This window comes from Phallusia mammillata, chromosome 1 (genome assembly GCF_965637545.1).
Source record: "Phallusia mammillata chromosome 1, kaPhaMamm4.hap1.1, whole genome shotgun sequence".
NCBI classification, from domain to species: Eukaryota; Metazoa; Chordata; class Ascidiacea; order Phlebobranchia; family Ascidiidae; genus Phallusia; species Phallusia mammillata.
In genome coordinates this window covers 25,636,925-25,653,654 of record NC_137252.1, presented here as the reverse complement: position 1 = coordinate 25,653,654, position 16,730 = coordinate 25,636,925, and the positions used below count along the sequence as shown (strand labels likewise).

Genomic DNA, 16,730 nt, shown 5'->3' with positions numbered 1-16,730 from the left:
GTTAACAGTATGTAGCCACATATTTTCTATTTACGTAGGTTATGTTCGTGGCTTTTGGTACGAAGTCGTAACAAAGGAAAAATGGTGAAGCTTCGCTTAGTAAAGCACAAATTGACAAGAGTAAAGTAGTTTTTGCTTAGGTTGAAAAATAAACATGTCATTTGATGAAGCAATTTCTAATATTGGTTGGGGAAAATACCAAATTCGCAACATAGCTTTCTGTCACGTGCATCTTATTCTCACATCGTTCCATGTCCTTTCTCATATATTCGTTGCATATCCGATGCCTCATACGTGCAGCTCCGACGTCAAAAACCAAGTTGAAAAGGTACTGAAATTAATTGGGCTATTTGCAAAAAGCCTTAAGTTTAACCCAATCAATGCAAAATAGTTGTTTTGTTGGTGTAGTAAAAGTTGGTTTTATCGATGTACATGGGGGTATTCATACCTTCGGGTAGAGCTACTAACACTGAGCTTCACCTTTGGCCCAACCTGGGAACTTCTGGTAGGTGGCGCAACAGAGCATAGGCGTTTATGGTGCTGTTACAGCAATTTGGGTTTATGGTAAGAATAATTGCTGAGTCAGCACCATAAACGCCTATGCTCTTTTGCGCCACCAACCAGAAGTTCCCAGGTCGGGCCAAAGGTGAAGCTCAGTGTTAGTAGCTCTACCATACCTTCGTAAACCTTCTCTCGGTCGACCCGCGTGTCTCAGATGACTTTTGTCAGGCAAAGCACGCAATGGTCCGTAACACCAATAGAACTTTCGACAGTGGTTGCTGCATCGGCATTTTTCGGGTTCAAATGCTTTCACCCGTAAAGTGGCAAAGTAATGACCCACTGTTTGCTGTATCTATTTTGTAAGTATAGTTTTGGACATGCAAAGCAAAAATAGGCTTTATTCCCTTGTATTTTTTGACAAACATCATAATAATTTTACAAGCTGTTGCTACCAGGCATAATATCAACCTATATTTACAATTGCCAAAAGAGCGCTAAGGTTGATCTCAAGTTGTTCAGCACCCCATTGCGTCAAACTCGATTACGTCATAGAGCACCTATAGTGGCGCCGGAGATTGTTTTCGGCGTTTTTGTTTTGCTTTGCCACGTATTAAACTTTGTTTTACTGTTTTACTGCCAACCTGCCTAGAAATGTAACACACTGATATTGTCAATTAGAATGCAACTTATTTTTAGATTTGCAACATCACTTTAAATGATAACCAAACAAAACTGCTCATTCCAACAAAAGTCGATTCAGCGGATTTGAATTATTGTCTACAGTGAGTGCATGTACGATATCTACGATACAGACCGTAAAAATCACTTTTATGCAAAGACTAATTATCCTAACAGCAAAATTAATAAAAAAATCTTGACAAGTCAATTTTTTTAAAATGTCAAAATTATAATAAATAACTTATTTTCCAATTTCTAATGTCAAAATCAAACAATTATCCTTCCTGTAGATCTAATCAAAATTATTTACTCCAGATATTCGAACCCCTTACCGCCCAACGCAACAGCAATAAACTGCGAGTTTGGAGAAAACGATTTTGCAGTTTACTCCAACCAGGTATCTTTATTCTTATCATCTACACTACATAATAGATTGCTTAAGTCTGTATACGGTCTTGTTTTAGACGACCGATTGTACTAAATTCGTGTTTACAAGCGACGGAACAGTACAAAGTTCAATCATTGCCCAATATGAAATGATATGCAACAAATCTTGGCACAATTATCTTTTGCAATCACTTTTTATGGTCGGGGTGCTTTTGAATGGAATGGTCCTGGGAAAAGCATCCGACAGGTAAATGACGATTTGCACGAAACTAAACATATGCTTTTACTCCATTGTTTAACTTACAGAATTGGAAGAAGAAAGGTTCTTCTGTTAATGACAGTTGGAACGATGATATCTAGTTTCGCAATTACCTTTGCAAACTCGTTTCCACTTTATGCTGCTCTAAGAACAGTGGTTGGATTTTTCTGCTTCATTTCACCCACCTCGAAGGTGTTAGGTAGGTGTATGAACACATAAATTTAACTCATTAAATCAATACTAGTTTTGCGCAAAAAAACGTTTAATTTAGGTTTTTTTCAGGCTAATTTCTGTGAGCTTCTGTATTATACCTATTTAAATCTGTAGCTAGATTTGTTTAAAAAAGTGAACAACTGTTTTACTTCCGTTTTATGTTTCGACAGTAACAGAAACAACTAAGACGAACAAAAGAGCTTTGGTTATAAATGTTGCTGCATTTGGTTTTTCATCTGGTACAATTATCCTTGTGGTTATTGCCTATTTTGTTAAATATTGGCAAACGCTGCAAATGCTGACAAGCGTTTCTCTTATTGGAGGTCTGGTTATCTGGTGGTGAGTTTCTTAATTCGTGTTTAGCTCCAAATCAATTCATTTGTTGACGTGGTGGACAAAAGCAAAACAATAATATGAAAACATTCATATAGTTATACTGTAGGTACCTGGATGAGTCAGCCCGTTGGTTAGCTGCACGTGGCAGAAAGAAGGACGCCATAAAAATCCTAGAAAAAATTGCAAAGTTTAACAAAGTTGAAAACCCAGAGTCATTGCAATCGTAAATAAATTACTAAAAAAAACAACGTTCAACAGATTTAATAAACAACTTCATTTTTAGAGTTAAAGAATCTCTGCTGGATGACTCGGTCGGTGAGAAGACAAAACCTATTAATTTGGGAATGACTGACACTTTTCGTACTCCTCAACTGAGAAAGTTGACCTTGGTGTTGACCTACTGTTGGTAAAACTTTGACTTAGAGTTTAATCGGTAACTTTGGTGCAGATTTATTGTCAATAAGTTTGTGTATACTTGCAGCATATAACTTTATGCCATAAATCTACACAAACTCTAAACTTTGAATAACTTGAATTTGAAATAAAAAAACTTAATTTTTTTCGTCTTTAAAGTTTGTGTCAATTATTGTTCTTTTTTTACAAAGAAGATGTACTTAACGGAACTTTAAATGTTTTACCGCGTTTTTCGTTTCAGGTTTGCGACATCGTGTGCATTTTACGGATTAACTCTTAACGTGGCCAGTGTAGGAGGAAACATCTATCTGACGACGGTTTTAATGGGCCTCATGGCAGTTCCGGCTTATCCACTTGCCTTGTACTTGTGTCAAAAAGTGGGGAGACGATTTGTCATCTCAACGTCTTTTATTCTTGCGGGATTGTTTTGCTCCTCAATGTATTTTATTCCACCAGGTATGTATGCAGAGAATGTTGCTTGTTGTCGGCATTAATCCGAAAATACTAACAACAAGATATAAAATCGTATATCTGACGTAGAACTGAAAGCACTACACATTACGATGTTCTTGATGGGTCGGGTATTCACTCTTATTCCCTTTAGCACCCTCTATCTCTACTCCATTGAGCTAAACCCAACTGTTATAAGGTAAGGGTTACATCCAGGATTTTATTTGTTTTTTTTAATGAAAAATATAAGACAGGTGCTTGCCATCAAAATGTGGGGAAATTGTTGATTTATTCCTTATTTTACATTTTGTTTCTTAAACTTGTTTAAAGATGTTGATTTAGGTCAACATTCATTAAAGATGTTGATTTAGGTCAACAGCAGTAAATTATGGCAGTTCATGGGCTCGTGTGGGAGCGATTATTGCTCCAGTTATAGCAATGACCGAACTGATTCATCCAACTCTACCCTTCATAATATTTGGCCTTGTAACCGTATTAGCAGGTATAGTTTTTGTTAAACAATGTTTAACTAATTTACTTAAATAGAAAATAGCAAAAACTTTTGATTTAGGCATATTGGTTTTGCTGTTGCCCGAAACAAGAAAAGTCGCGATGTTGGAAACTTTTGAGGAAGCGGATAGTTTTCTGACTGAAAACTCCGGCCCTTTGCAAAGGTTATTGTGTGGACGGAAGAATTTGGGATAATGTGTCACATGTCTTATTTTCACAAAGCAATTTGCCGAAATACCAAACCCGTTGTTGGTTGTTATTAAAACTTGCCCATAAAATCATAGTTTATTACAAAAATACTAAAATATTGTTGCGTGAATTTTGGTTTAGTTTGCTTTTAATATTGTATTGGTAATGATATTCATTTAATTTCTTAAACAGGTTGTTCTGTTATTCATGAACTGCAATCATTTTTATTTAGCCTATTATTTTTTTTTCTGTGAAACAAGAAAATAACAAGTTCTGCGAATGTTGAGTATACTAACATTTATTCGATTGGCGTCTTGGTTTGTACCAAAACCAATTGCTCAATGTGGAAAAAGGTCTTTTTAAAAATAAAAAAAATTATGTTAGAGCGGCCTATGTAACGTTTTTACTTTTTACTTTAACTGTCTATTAGTGTACCAAAGCTCTCTGAACCAAAGGGTGAACGACTAAGTGGTTTTTTCTGAACTTACATCTAAAGTTCTCTGAATTTATTTTAATCACTAAATAAACTTTCAATTGGTGTTTGCCACTGATGTTTTGCATTTAATATCGGAAATAAAACACAAACATGATTGTGTGTGGCAAACCAATGTTGCTATACATCTCAGTAGTAAAACCGATTCTCAAACCAAACGAAGATGTTATTTGAAACTCTCGGAGTTACTTTTGTAAGAGTTAGGCAGTTTTTATCAACTATAGCCTTTACCATGCAGTAAGATCCGATATATTACCTTTGACAAGAAGCCCTCTTCTACATTTATTTCACGCCTTTCTCTCTGTGGGAAACTTTAGCGAGAGATTTTGGGTTGTGAACTTATTATGCTGACTTTATTCCTCAAATTGAGTAGCAAGTTGGATGTAATGTTGCTACGAAGTACGAACAAATTGTATTTGTTCGTATTGAGTTTGTCTTACTGCATTGATGCATTTTCAAAGCAAAGTACGGTAAAGTCTTTCATTAGCACAACATGTGATTAGTAAGGCTTTTTATTGTCTGGTACACAAAACAAACGATTCCTGTTCAATGAATTTTTTACATGACACACCGTGACTATAGTTGGGGTGCTGAGCTTAAACGACCAAACCAATGCGTTTTTTATATTTCAACCGTGTTTTTTCGTCCACATATGAATCTTTCGAGCGGTCCAATGTTGTCAGCCATAAATTCTTCTGTTTCTTCTAATGTTTCAAACATTGCAGCCTTCTTAGTTTCGGGCAGAAGCATAATCAAAATTCCTAACAATTTTAAGGGGACGTTCAAAACTAATAAAACACACGAGAATTCTAGCTAAAATGTCAGCTCAGTATTGTAATTACTCCACGTTCCCTCCTTTCTAAGTGTTAACTAAACGAATTAAAACAAATCAAAGAATGGTTCTTAAGTCTGTCTTTGTTTAGTCAATTTGGGATTTTTCATCACAAATAAACTAAATTTCGGTAATGTAAAATAAAATAAAATTAAAAACAGTTATGTAAAAAAAATGTATCAGTGGAATATCAGTCATTCACCTGCAAGTATGGTAATGAAACCAAACATTATAAAAGGTAGAGTTGGATGGACGAGTTTCGTCATAGCAATGGCAGGAGCAACAATCGCACCAACACGAGCCAACGAGCTGCCATAATTCACTGCTGTGGATCTTAATCAAAACTTCGCACGTTAAAAAGTAGGGCCGTGCATGCATTTTCTGTTTGCCGAAAGGTTGTCTGTAGTTTACAACATTCCATTTCATGTTTAACATATGCTACATTTCGCGGTATTCCGGATGGTGCGGTTTGTGTCAACAAGAACTCTTGAATGATTTTTATTCTTTGCGTTATTATTTTGCCCATTCACTTTCATCTTTTTGTAACTACATACCTTATCACTGTTGGGTTGAGTTCAATAGCGTATAGGTAGAGTGTGCAAAATGGAATAAGAGTGCATACTCGGCCCATTAGAAACATTGTTATGTGAAGTGCTTTTAAATCTGCCACAGAAAAAGATTTAAACCGCCCTACCCAACTGACTTACAGTTGTACAAAGCAGGACAGAAAATGTATTTACCTGGTGGAATAAGATACATAGAAAAGCAAAACAAGCCTGCAAGTATAAACGTTGATGAGATGACAAACCGCCTCCCAACCTTTTCACACAAGTACACTGCAACTGGATAGGCTGGAAATGCCATTATGCCCATTAAAAATGAAGTAAGATAGATGTTTCCACCCACCATGGACACGTTAAGAGTTAAGCCATAAAAGGCACAAGATGTGGCAAACCTAAACAACATTTGTGGTCCTATTCAACGATTTTGGGGTATCTGTTGCATAATTTAAAGAATCCGTAAACAAGACATATTGTTGTCAAATTGCAATTACTATTTTTTGACTCGATTGACTCGACAGTCCATGATTTTTTCGGTGTCCTTGCTGTTTAGATAACCGCTTAACAATAGAACTGTGATATAATTAAGTGTCTATGCAAATAAATTTGACTTGATTTGCATATTACTTTCTTTTTCAACAAAATAAAGTCAAAAATTTGTCTTCGCCGTTTAACCACAAAAAAGACTTTTGCTTTCGTTTCTACCATCCACAAAATGGGATGCAAGACCGTTGCAGTATTTTTATGTGTTACATCTAAAAAGTCAGAAAATATGTTCTAACCAAGAGTATGTCATCACCAGAGTCAGCTTTCTAAGCTGTGGTGTTCGCAGTGTATCAGTCATTCCGAAATTGGAAGGCTTCGAATCATTACTGGACTTGTTCAGCAAATTGTCTTGAAATCTGCAAACAGCTAAATGATAACTACCAAGATACAACTAAAGGCAAAACCAGCTTACGTACGTCGCCAATGATTCTACTGTATCCACTTTGTTGAACTTTGCAATTTTGTCAAGAATTTTCAAGGCCTCCTCCCCTCTGCCTCTCGAAGCCAACCAACGTGGAGATTCATCAAAAAACCTGAAAATGAGTATAAAAAATAAAACTTTTTTTGTTGAACAGAAATTATTTACCAACAAAAGACAAACCAATATTAGGCTACAGTATTGGTTATTGTACGAAAGGGTTAAAAGAGTAACCTACCACCAAATTATTAAGCATCCAAGGTAGGTTAAGCTGCACACGATTTGAAGGGTTTGCCAGTATTTGACAAAGTAAGCGAAAAGTACCAAAACAATAGTTCCAGTTGAAAATCCAAATGTAGTTACGTTTGTCAGCAATGCTCTTCTGTTAGTCCGGGTTGTTTCAGTGCCTTTATGGCAGGAAAAATTTGTTAGGTAGTTGCAGTAGCCTTTAGAAACGCAAGTTACAAACATTTGGTACCTAAAACTATTGTAGTTGGTCCAGTAAAGCAGAAGAATCCAACCACTGTTCTTAGAGCAGCATAGAGTGGAAAGGAATTGGCAAACGCTATGACGAAACTGAATATTATTGTTCCAACGCTCATTATCAAGAACACCTTCTTTCTTCCAATTCTGCAAGAAAACAGTGCATTGAAATGTTTCTATTAATAGCAGTAAGCACACATGTCTTACCTATCTGATGCTTTTCCTAACACCAAGCCATTAGTGAAAACCCCAACCATGAAAAGTGATTGCAAAAGATACTTGTACCACGATTTGTTGCAAATCATTTCATATTTTGCGAAAATTGAACTCTGTACCGTTCCATCGTTGGTAAACACAAATTCAGTGCAATCAATAGACTGAAAGACAAATTGGTTAAAATTATGCAACAGATTACCTTGCTCTGACGAAAATTTATGAAATGACCATATCTGGTTAGGTTTTTGCTCATGATCCAAAAATTTACAAATATTTGAAGATTTATTTGGAAAAAAGGTATATGAATACCTAAAAAGAAAAAGGTAGTTGCTGTTTGCAAAAAAGGAAAACAAAATTTTTTACACATCATTATTCTCGTTTTATGCATATGACTACTTGTGACTGTGGTATTAAAACTTAAAAATTACTTGACGTACTCTTTGCAGTGATCCAGCTCGGTTGTATCGATTTTGGTTGGAATAAATAGTCTTGTCTGGTTTTCATTCAGAGTCATGTCGCAAATCTACAATACACCGCAGTTTGCCTGTCATATACATGAAATAGTAGCAAGCTTTTTTGTATTTCTCGCTGTGAAACATCCTTCACAACGAGAGCGCAGATTTTAAACTGGTTGTTTTTATTTCGACATTACACTTACCAACTCGGCTTGCTGTTTTGCTTCGGAATTACACGAATATGGCATCGGATAAGCTATGAAGATTGGCGAAAGTACATGGATCGCCATTAAACAAGTAATTATGTGACAAACACAGTGTTACGAATTTGATACCTTCCCCAGCCAATTTGATCAACTATTTCTTCAAATAATGACATGCTTTGCTTAAGGTCCTACAATATGAATGAGCCTGCAAAACTAAAGTAGGAATATATACATTAAAATGTTGCTTTGAGTAACTTTTAATACTGGAGTTGACTTTTGACAACTATACTTGCTACACTTATACCGCTCTGAATGCAAATGATTTTCGCCCAGAACACCACGAAGGAAAAAGGCGATTTTGGAAAAAGGAGCAACGTTTGTGCAGAACAAGCAGTTTTGTAAACGTTCATCTCGGTAGGTTACAAAGCGTTCGGTACAAAAATACCAAAAAACGCAGTGAAATTTTTAATTTATAAGTTCCTAAATACTTTTGCAAATTTAACTTTAAAACAACATGTATTATACGTCCTTAGCAAAGCAAAAAAATGCTAAAAACGCGCGTTTATGCACTATAGTTGCTTTTCACCAAAAAGTTTATTACCAACCAAGTATTTTGTGGGCCTGTAAAAATATACGATAGCCTAAAAAGGAAAACAAAAAACATTTCGGACATTTGCGTTCAAAAATAAGTCTTACCTTCTTTGTGATACAGAAAAATCAAGAAACTATGTTTTGAGGCAAATAAAACTTTTAATATTTATCAAAATGAAGAAAAACACTGCACTGATACGCCACATAATCCTAAAATCCACTTCACGTTAGCGCAATCTTTGCAATTATGTACTTTCCACATAACTGTAACAAAACGTGGAAATCCTGCTGACTTGTCTGAAATTTTTCTTGACTGGTAATCCGATCAAGTTGATCCCTGGCTGGAGCAATTGATCCACCTCCTTGAGCGCCTTCAGCGATTGGTTCTGAAGTTTTGATAAATCTAGGCGCTTTAGAACGTGCTGGAATTCTTGCGGTTCTCTTTCGAATTATATCTTGAAATCCTGCCTTTTGCATTGCATGTAATTGATAGCTGATAATGACACACAGAGCGTTTCTTTTCTTTTGAATAAACGTTTCAAAGGCGAACGATTAAATCAGCTTCCACATCAACAATGGAAGAAATGAAAGAAAGTAGAAGAACAGAAGGGGATAAAGCTACTATGTATAGTAGCGCATCTTTTTCCCGTTAAGTTATAGAATTTGTTTTGTTGCAACTGTGCAACATTATGAAGTTATAGCGCCCTCTAACCGAGCTACTATGCTTTTTCTCAGGTACGAGCGACTTTCTACTTGAAACGGAAACGACAGTATAAACAGGAGGACATATGCGCGATGATGAACAAACACGTTATGTTTGTGCACAAGCAGAACATTCTAGAGAACAAATGACTCAAAACCTCTTGCATCGAAACGTAACGACAATGTTATCTTTGAAACTTATTGTGACGAGTTAAACACAATTCCTGTTGCGGTATTAGAAGCTCTTGTACACGAAAATGCAAACGTTTAATGTAAACATTGTACACAACAATATCATGGCCGCTACACTTGCATCAAATTTTCGGATAAGGTTGAAAATGAAAAGTAGAAGCCAAATCATATTGTACGATCCATCAGAGACGATACGGGAAGCCTGGAAAAGTGGGACCTGCAGGACATCCAGAATCCCAAGGGGTCAGGTCCAAGGTGTTGCAAACTAAGTTCGTTTTCAAAGATACCTAACATTTTGCCTTAGGAATATCAGATGGCAATTGCATCATGTTCAATTAACACGCTAGACTTAAGATCACATGTGTGTTCTATTTTGTTGGATTGTCTAAGTTAACCTTATTTGAAACGGGATGTAAATAAAGTACAACGCCACTGTATTCTATGTGATTAGAATTGTATTAGTATAAAACTAGTTACAGAATTAAGCACTTGCTATAGACTTACTAAATACAGCGATTTAGAACGTAAACAAATCTTACATTTCATAAATACTAAAGACGAGTCAGCAATATTTAAAAAAACAGAGACATTTACTGCAGACAATGAATTAAGGTGTGGTAATCATAGTTCAATGTGTAAAATCGTTGCAAACAGGCTTAAATGAAATATTGTTTCTTGTCACAGAACACTTATTTTTATCTTTCAAAACAAACTGAACCGATTGGTGTTACAGAAAAACTAGACGTTATGTGTTGAGGCGTGTAAAACGTAAATGTTTGTCAATGTCAAAGAACAAATTTGTGCGCGAACAATGGCCTTCTTCGATATACTTTATTATAAAGTAAACAACTGCTTCTCGTCATAGAAAACTCATTTTCCCGCCAACTTTTGCTGACGAAGTCGCAAAATCTGATATTCCATTTGATTGTAGAAATACATCAAGCTCCTTTGCGGTTCCCTCCAGAGTTGTAAGTCGGGTCGCTTAGGTTTTTTCAAAAAAACGGACTTGATTCGGGCCTGATTTTACACTCTGTGTCAGCGTTTTTTGGAACACATTTAATTAGCCAAGTAATCAGTTTTTGGACCTGACCTAACGTCAAACAGCTCTGCTCTAAAATGCCTTATTCAAGATCAATTGTCTATTGTGTTTGTTGTCTTGTTTTTCCTGGGGCTTCAATTTATAGGCCTCAGGCCTGTCAATCAAACTTTCGGGCCTAAACGATCTTTTCAAAAAAGAATCGGGTTGGGCTCGAATTTCAGACCCGTTTACAACTTTGGGTCCATCCAAAAATCGCTTGGCGGAATCATAAGAGACCAAAGGTCAAATGCAGATACAGTAGAGAACCGATTTTAATGCAGTAAGACTTTTGGGCCTGGATAGGCGATAGCCTCCACTTCCAGTCTTTCACACACATTCTCTAAGTTATGTCGGAATGTTTTATAAACACCACCGATTTATTTTATTAGTGATTTTTTTTAAGTTTCCAAGATTTTTGGCAACGGTTTGAACTATTACTTTTGGGGCTGGTTTAAGCTACACCTAGCAGCGTACTTAACCTGGTGAAACATCTTACACAGTACAGTGAGAATTTTCATCAACAAGAACTCTATTTGAATTGCGCAAAGTGATTGACAAGAAAGCCAGCATGTACATTTTAGACGCAAGAACATATTCCATAGCGATACGTCTTGTTTGTCTGATAGTCAAATCAGATTAAAAAAAACAAGTCATTTTTTTATAGTTTGATTGTGCTCTTTCGTCCACAAATTAATCTTTCGAGAGGGCCAATGTTGTCAGCCATAAATTCTTCCGTTTCTTCCAATGTTTCAAACATTGAAGCCTTCCTTGTTTCCGGCAGAAGCAAAATCAAAAATCCTAACAATAGTTGCAAGTTTAAAATCATACCCTGCGCAGAATACGCTACAATATTAGCTAAAATGTAAGTTCAACATATGAATTTCTACATTTACCCTTGTAATTTCGTGCGTGTACTAAAATAATCATAAAAACAAACAGATCAATAGGGATAGTTTTAGTCATAAATATAAATACAGAATTTCAGATTACACAACAAACTTTATTTATGTTGAGGCAAAACCGATAATATTATTTTTTAACAAGCGCAGTTGAATATCAGTCATTCACCTGCAAATATGGTAATGAAACCAAACATTATAAAAGGTAGAGTTGGGTGTACAAGTTTGGTCATAGCAATGGCAGGAGCAACAATCGCACCAACACGAGCCAACGAGCTGCCATAATTCACTGCTGTGGATCTTAACAAAAATTTCGCAGGTTAAAAGGCCTGATCACGCATAAATTTTTGTTTGCCGAAAGGTTGTAGTTTGCAACATTCCATTTCATGTTTAACATGCTAGATTGTGTAGTATTCCGGATGGTGCGGTTTGTGTCAACAAGAACTCTTGAATGATTTTTATTCTTTGCGTTATTATTTTGCCCATTCACTTTCATCTTTTTGTAACTACATACCTTATCACTGTTGGGTTGAGTTCAATAGCGTATAGGTAGAGTGTGCAAAATGGAATAAGAGTGCATACTCGGCCCATTAGGAACATTGTTATGTGAAGTGCTTTTAAATCTGCCACACCAAAGGATTTATACGCCCTATCCAACTGACAGTTGTAAAAAACAGACAGAAAATGCATTTACCTGATGGAATAAGATACATTGAAAAGCAAAACAAGCCTGCAAGTAAAAACGTTGATGAGATGACAAACCGCCTTCCAACCTTTTGACACAAGTATAAGCCAAGTGGATAAGCCGGAAATGCCATCAGACCCATCAACAATGTTGTCAGATAGATGTTTCCACCCACCATGGACACGTTAAGAGTTAAACCGTAAAAAGCACAAGATGTGGCAAACCTACAAACAACATTTGTGGTCTCATCCAAAAAAAATTTCATGTCACAATTGTTGTTCTATGCATCTATTTTTGCAGTATCTGTTTTAAAACCTAAAGAATCCGTAAATAAGATATAATGTTGCCAAACTACGAATACTATTTGTCATCAAACAAAATTAAGTTGGATATTTGTCGGTGTAACATTAAACACAAAAAAAGGTTTTTACAATTGGTTCGACCAGTCTTCCACAATATTGGGTGCAAGACAGTATAATTGTTGCAGTACTTTTATGTGACACATCCAACAAGAAAAAATGTTCTAACCAGGTGTAGGTCATCACCAGGGTCAACTTCCTAAGCTGTGGTGTTCGCAGTGTATCAGTCATTCCAAAATTGGAAGGCTTCGAAACATTACTGGACTTGTTCAACAAATTATCTTTTAATCTGTAACAGCTGAATTGGTAACTACCAAGATACAACCGAAAGCAAGTCCGCTTACGTACGTTACCAATGATTCTGCTGTACCAACTTTATTGACCTTGGAGATTTTTTCAAGGATTTCGTAAGCTTCCTCGCCTCTGCCTCTAGAAACCAGCCAACGTGGAGATTCATCAAACAACCTTACAGATATTTAAAAAAATAATACTTGCATTGGTCAACCAAAATGATTTACCAAAAAGACGGTGGTACTAAATATCGCATGCTACCGCATGTGATCGCATGGTATACAACGCATGTTATCACACAGTAGGAAGCAGAGTTGGGCATGGATCCGGATACCGGATCGTGATCCGGCAGGATCTTCGTTTTTTGACGGATACCGGATCGGATACCACTTTACAGCTGCCGAATCAGGATCCGGATTATCCAACCCAGTTTTTTGTACAACATACTCAGGGAAAATAATATAATATTTGTGAAATTGTATGGGGCAAGTATTCAAGTAACCGTCGAAGGCAATATCAATAGAAACTTGAATTGAACATATTTGCTGTGTGCCGTGTGCAGTTGTGCACCCTTATGAGTATGTCCTGTGTTTTTTGTGTTGTTGTAAAATCTGGTTATCACATGACATAGTAGGCCTACCGTAAACAGTAACGTGCAACAGGGAGTAAGGGAAGCGTTATACGCCGTTATAGAAGGTGAAAATTTGATGACTAAGAAGTTGCATACTTCAATGGAGGTTATATTTATTTTATGTTGTGAGATGTTAATATTTCTTTGTTGTTTCAGGCTAGATGTTACATTTAGATAATTTTTGTAGTGAACTAAACAGTTCTAATAAAATTAGAAAATTGTCGGATATTTTTCGGATCGGATCTTATTGTGGCTCGAAAATTTTGGATCAGGATCGAATCGGAGCGGAAAATCACAATTCAGGATCGGATTTCGGATCTCAAATTTCCCGATCCGCCCACCTCTGGTAGGAAGTTGAAAAATGTAAAGGACAGAAAGGGTCAAAAGAACAATAACATACCACCAGAACACTAGGCATCCGCTGAAGGTTAAACTGCTAACTACTTGCAAGGTTTGCCAGTGTTTGACAAAGTAGGCGAAAAGTACCAAAACGATAGTTCCAGTTGAAAATCCAAAGCTAACTACGTTTGTCATTATTGCCCTTCGATTGGTCCGGGTTGTTTCAGTGCCTTTTAGCAGAAAAAATATATTCAAATCTTTTCTGCTGCAGCTTTAAGAAACATAAGTAACAAGGCAATTGATACTTAAAACTAGAGTAGTTGGTCCAGGAAAGCAGAAGAATCCAACCATTGTTCTTAGAGCAGCATAGAGTGGAAAGGAATTGGCAAAAGCTATGACGAAACTGAGTATTATTGTTCCAATGCTCATTATCAATAGTACTTGCTTTCTCCCAATTCTACAAAAAAGAGAAGACAACACTGTTTTGAAATGTTTCCACTGATAGCAGCATACATCGATGCTGTACCTATCTGAGGCTTTTCCAAACACCAAGCCATTGGTGAAAACACCAACCATGAAAAGTGACTGCAAAAGGTAATTGTACCACGATTTGTTGCAAATCATTTCGTACTTTGCGAAAATTGAACTCTGCACAGTTCCATCGTTGGTAAACACAAATTCCGTGCAATCAATCGTCTGAAACATAAATTGGTTAAATTTATGCAGCAGATTAACTTGCTCCCGTGAAAATTAATGTAATGGCCGTACCAGGTTAGGTGTTCGCTCATGATCCCAAAATGTACAAGTATTTGAAGATACCAGCGGAGAAAGGGTATATGAATACCTGAAAAAAAATTCACTTTCTCAGTAAACTCGGTTTGTCATGAAGTAAAAAGAGTAAAAAAAAATTTTACATCTTCATTTGGGGTAAAAAAAAACAATAAAATATTTATATGTTACTCCTTCACTATAGTCTAAAAACTTAATGATTCTGGAACGTACTCTTTGCAGTGATTCAGCTCGGTTGTATCGATTTTAGTTGGAATAAACAGGCTGGTCTGGTTCTCATTCAAAGTCATGTCGCAAATCTACAATACACAGTTTACTTGTCATTTTTTTCCAAACTACATGAACATGTAGCTTGTTTGTCGTTTATTCATGTAGATCAGGGGTGTCCAAGCCGTGGCCCGCGGGCCACATTTGGCCCGCAGGAAGGTTATGAGTGGCCCGCGCGGTATTTTTCGAAATGACTTATATTATGAACTTTAACGCCTGCCCCATTTATGGCGATCTTACATTCCGAGGATTGGCATTTATTGTTTTGCTTTATTTCTTTGTTAATAGAGTAATACACAACTGTTCAAGTTACTTTTATTGCACCACAATGCATATTGTTACGCATCACAATTTCTGCATTGTTACGTCACAATCTTACTCTTGCTTCAAGAGTCAGTCAATATTTCTTGCTTCATTGTTGTACATCTGATATCAAACACTCGCGCAAAACGCATTCAGCAGTAAAATATCTTACGCACTCTGCAGTGATATAGATTATACCAAATAAGAAACGAAAAGCAAGTAACGCTAACAGAATATACTAAGAAAAGTGGACATGTGGACAGCCATTTTAAGATTACAAATTAGCAGTAAACACTCAAGTGGCCCGCGCAATCATTCGTAAACCGTATGTGGCCCTTTGGCCAAAAAGGTTGGACACCCCTGATGTAGATCTTAGCTTTCAAACTTAGCGAAAATGTAAATTTTGAACTTGTTGAGTTTTTGTCAGTTAAGATTTGTTTCTACCGACACTATACTTACCAACTCAGCTTGCTGTTTTGAGTTGGGGTTACACGAATATGGCAACGGATAAGCTATGAATATTGGCGAAAGTACATGAATCGCCATTAAACCAGAAATTATGTGACAAAACACAGTGTTACGAATTTGATACCTTCCCCAGCCAATTTGATCAACTATCTCTTCAAACAATGACATGCCTTGCTTAAGGTCCTACAATATTTCGCCAATGACCCTTGAAAACCAAAAGGCGAATATATTTTGAATTGCTGCCTTTGAGCACCTTTTAACACTGAAGTTTACTTTTGACAACTACACTGGATACGCTTATACCGCTTCGAATGCAAAAAGTTTTGGGCAGAACACGATAAAGGGAAAAAGGCGATTATGAAAAAAGTGGCAAAGTTTGCACAGAGCAATTGCAGTTTTGTAAACTTTCATTTCTATAGGTAACAATTAAAACATTCGCTACAAAATAAAGTTAGCAGTATTTTGTGCAGTGTGGAGATTTAACTTTATAACAGTACGTCCTAAGCAAAGCGAAAGAGCTAGCTGGGCTCGTTTATACAGTAGGCCTATAGTTACTTGTAACCAAAAGTTTATTAACCACATAAGTTTTTTTTCACTTCAACCTGTACAAATAAATGGTAATAGTAAGAACAAAACAGCTTTATGAAATTTACGTTGAAAATATGTTTAAATCTCTTGTTGCTTTAGTATAAAACTTCCATGTTTATCAGTGAAGTAAAGCACTTCACTGGTACATGGCACAAAATCTAAAGATCTACTTGAGGTGAGCGCAAACCTGGTAATTATGTGCTCTCGCATGTAGGCTAATTGTAACATAATTTTGGAAATTCTTCTGGATTAGTCTGCTGAGACAGAAGCGATCAACAACATAAAGTCGTATTTAGAAAAATGTTTCTTGATTGTGTAACAACTTGGGCTAAAGTTTAGTCTTGGCATTTTTTAAACAGGACTATCAGGAAACTTGCATCAATTTTTCGGACAAGGTTAATA

General features: G+C 36.3%; 1 protein-coding gene across 1 annotated transcript; it reads left to right on the top strand.

The window, feature by feature from the left end:
• The first annotated feature begins 154 nt into the window (after positions 1-154).
• LOC145209601 (organic anion transporter 3-like) lies at positions 155-3,943 on the top strand. The gene is made up of 12 exons (XM_080079921.1): positions 155-328; positions 1,198-1,283; positions 1,495-1,576; positions 1,644-1,813; positions 1,873-2,024; positions 2,209-2,377; positions 2,481-2,597; positions 2,658-2,780; positions 3,030-3,244; positions 3,329-3,437; positions 3,610-3,740; positions 3,810-3,943. Exons 1-12 carry the CDS (start codon positions 155-157, stop codon positions 3,941-3,943), a joined length of 1,662 nt encoding a protein of 553 aa, XP_079936047.1.
• The last annotated feature ends 12,787 nt before the right edge of the window (positions 3,944-16,730 follow it).